This window comes from Cladosporium halotolerans (genome assembly GCF_011745625.1).
Source record: "Cladosporium halotolerans strain TM138-S3 chromosome Unknown Sca278, whole genome shotgun sequence".
Classification (NCBI taxonomy): domain Eukaryota; kingdom Fungi; phylum Ascomycota; class Dothideomycetes; order Cladosporiales; family Cladosporiaceae; genus Cladosporium; species Cladosporium halotolerans.
This window is the reverse complement of record NW_027191723.1, coordinates 1-3,329: the sequence shown is the minus strand read 5'-3', so window position 1 is coordinate 3,329 and position 3,329 is coordinate 1. Positions and strand designations below refer to the sequence as shown.

Below are 3,329 nucleotides of genomic sequence, written 5' to 3'. Positions count from 1 at the left end.
GCGGTGTGGTTGGTATAGCGAACCGTTGAACGCGTTTCGTCCATGACGCGCGACGCGTGCATTGACTGTCCGTGTGCACGGACTGTCCAAAGCTTCTAGTGAAGAACTCGCCCTTTGGCGGCAGCGCATTGCTCCCGTCATCCAAAGTACTCACACACAAGTACCTACAGGACCACAAATCCGGTCAGCAATGTACCCTGTAAGGATTAAGGGAAACAGAAGCATCAATCACAAATCTGAACTCGTTTTTAGCCTGCTCCTCATACTCGAAATTAAAACCCCGCACTGCCCGCAAAACTCCCTATGCACGCCGTTATCCTGCACGAATACCTTTGGAGTGGTTGACGTCGTGTATTTCAAATTTTCTTTAGCCGTTTTGGCAGTTAGACCGAAGGCGCCGCCGAAAGCGCGCTTGCAACTGTGACAGTGGCACAGGGTTGTGCGAGCGTCGTCCGAGGATCCAGGGAGGTCGAGAATATACCGGAGAAGGCCGCAGGTGCCTCTTGGATGTCAGTGAGTGCGTATCTGAGTGGACGTGATATACTTGCAGCCGCGGTTGAAGTTAGACATCTTGACGGTTTAGAGGGTCTCCTGACAAGTTTACTGGAGATTGAGGGTGCGTAACTTCAATGGTGTGATTTGAATGCTGATATTGAGTTGTGAATAACGGAGGGAGTCATTAGGTGACTCTCTGGTTCCTCCAGGATGTCTGACTTACCTTTATTCAAGCAACACGCAATTCATGTGTCAGAATTTGGTCGAAGAAGAAGTTGTCATCGTGATGAAACTGAGAGGTAAACGTAAGCGAGGGTGCCTTCACCTTGGGGATTTGACCAAATCTATAGGGTCAAGATTAGGCGTTTTAAATCTAACGTGATTGGCAAGCGAGCGGGTCAGGCAAGCGAGGGGGTCAAGATTTCACAATACTTACCTTCGACATTTCATCACGCAAGTAACATTGAAGTAATATCGATAAATTCAATTGCATCACGAACTAGAGAATGTGATACTATGGCTACTTCAACCACATTTGCTACACCTGAGTCAGACTTTTTGCGAGCACTTCTGAGCGCCCAGTTCAGCAAGACTGGATCAATGTTCTCGTCATTATCCTTTGGTTGCTCCTCAAACACATGACTCTGAGATTGACCCTGGTCATCGTGGACAGCCATAGATCTATCTGTTGTGAGAAAAAATGTGGCACCACATTCTCGCACAGCGTTAAGTGGATAATATACCAACACACCCCCTTAACCACTGAACGCAGAAGGAGATATCAACGTGCTGGCAGCGGGTTTCGAACGCACAACCACGGCGGGCTGACCCCCTCAGGGGTTTTTCGTGCAAGTGCAACCAGCAGGCTTCAAGTTGCCCCAGGCTTTACCCCTCAACATGGGGATTTTACGCACAACCACTCCACTACGCATACCGGGCTCATAACCTGTTGGTCATTTTCTGATCAGTAGCATCGTACGCAAGATCATTCCCATACATTCTCTACATATTGGAGGTAAGGACTGTATATATGTAGCCAACCTGAAACATTAGCGCGAGATAAGCTGATAACAGCTGCAGTGTTTAGGGGCAGGACCCTCTTTCACAACATGTTGGTATATTATCCACTTAACGCTGTGCGAGAATGTGGTGCCACATTTTTTCTCACAACAGGTTATGAGCCCGGAAGTTGCTTTACGCATTCGTTGAGATATACGACTTTTCTATCATTCCTCGCATTGCATCCTTGTGGTGGTCGTTTTCGACGATTGTTTCACAAGGGGAGTTCTCTTCATTGAGATACTCCATATTTTCGCAGAGTTGAGGGCGCGCTGCGGCTCGCTCTTCTTCTTTCAATATCGGAGTTCAAGGGCGCGCCGCGACTTACTCCTTCGAGCCGCCACCTCGACACTCGGCAACAGCAGACATGGAAAGCTCTAGATCCGCCGGATCGGGCAAACTCACCAAGCTGAAGGGTCGAGACAACTACAGGTTCTGGCGTACTCAAGTCCAGTTCTACCTTGATGAGCACAACTGCTGGGACATCGTCACCGGCCTCGAGCCTCGACCTGACGGATCTGCACCGCAGACCCCTGTTACAGGCGATGACGAGACCGTTGCTTCGAACGATAAACCACACCAAAATGCTCTACGTGACTGGAAGTCGAGGAACGCTCGCGCTGCGAGAGTTATCATGACCTCGACTGTCCCGGAGATTGGTGAAAACCTGGTCGACTTCACGGATGCCCTGTCCATGTGGGTTTATCTCAAACGCTACGAAGGTTCAGGGCCGGCACAGCGCATTGAAGCCTACAATGCATGGAAGGACCTTCAGTTCACAGGCAGCGATCTGCAAAGCTTCACTGAGAAGTACCAGAAGACCCTACGCCAAATGGACAACTTCAACATGGCACTTGGCCATGAGCTACGCGTGTACGATCTGATCAACCGCGTAGCACCTTTCTACTCTACCTGGGCAGACATCAAGCGTGAGAGTCTCCGAAAAGTCACGCTTGCTGCTACTGCGCCTGCTGATGAACACTTGCCTTCCATCGACAGTCTGATCAAGGACCTCTTGGATCAGGATGCTGAAATGAAGCGACAAGATAAGAGTGTGAATGCCACCTTCAAGTCACAGCCTTTGAAGAGCCACATCCGAAGCAATAACGGCAAGGCGGCTTCGAAGTGCACTCATTGCCATATGACTGGACATACTGAGGATAGATGCTATCGGAAACATGGTTTTCCGGAAGGCAAAGGTCCCAACAAGCATGCCAAAAGTAGCCAAATTACCGGCGCTGTAGGCGCTGTGCCTACCAATCGTGGCATGACTTTGGCGATGCGTAAGATACCGTATACGCCGACCCATTTTGCTTCTCAAAGCCTATCAGCAAGCAATAGCTGGTGCTTTGATTCTGGAGCGGTCCACCATATCACCAATGATTTGAACGACTTTGACGAGTACACAGCTGTTGACTCTGGCGTCGTCGTTGGAGACAATCGACCCCTCAAGGGCTTTGCTGTTGGCAAAGCCACTTTGCCTCTTGTTGGCAGTGACGGCATTACTACGCCTGTCACATTTACTGATGTGCTATATGTGCCACAGCTCTCGGTGAAGATCATCTCCGAGCATGTGCTACGTACCAAGCACAAGGTCTACTACAGTGGTGAGACCTTTTCATTGTACAAGCGCACCGCTGCTGGCGACGCTTTACATTTTGCTATGCTTCAGGACTTCGATGGACTACCGCATTTGGCCATCGACAGTGCCCGTAGGAAGCAGTTGTCATCCGTTCGCACTAAACCATCAGTTGCTGAACGCTCAGTGCCTTGTG

General features: G+C 49.9%; 1 protein-coding gene across 1 annotated transcript; it reads right to left on the bottom strand.

The window, feature by feature from the left end:
• Positions 1–228: 228 nt before the first annotated feature.
• WHR41_09611 (uncharacterized protein) lies at positions 229–570 on the bottom strand (the record flags this gene model as incomplete). Its single annotated transcript, XM_069378214.1, has 2 exons — positions 229–500; positions 549–570. The coding sequence occupies 2 exons, from the start codon at positions 568–570 to the stop codon at positions 229–231; spliced, it is 294 nt and encodes a 97-aa protein (XP_069224790.1).
• Between the last annotated feature and the right edge of the window lie 2,759 nt (positions 571–3,329).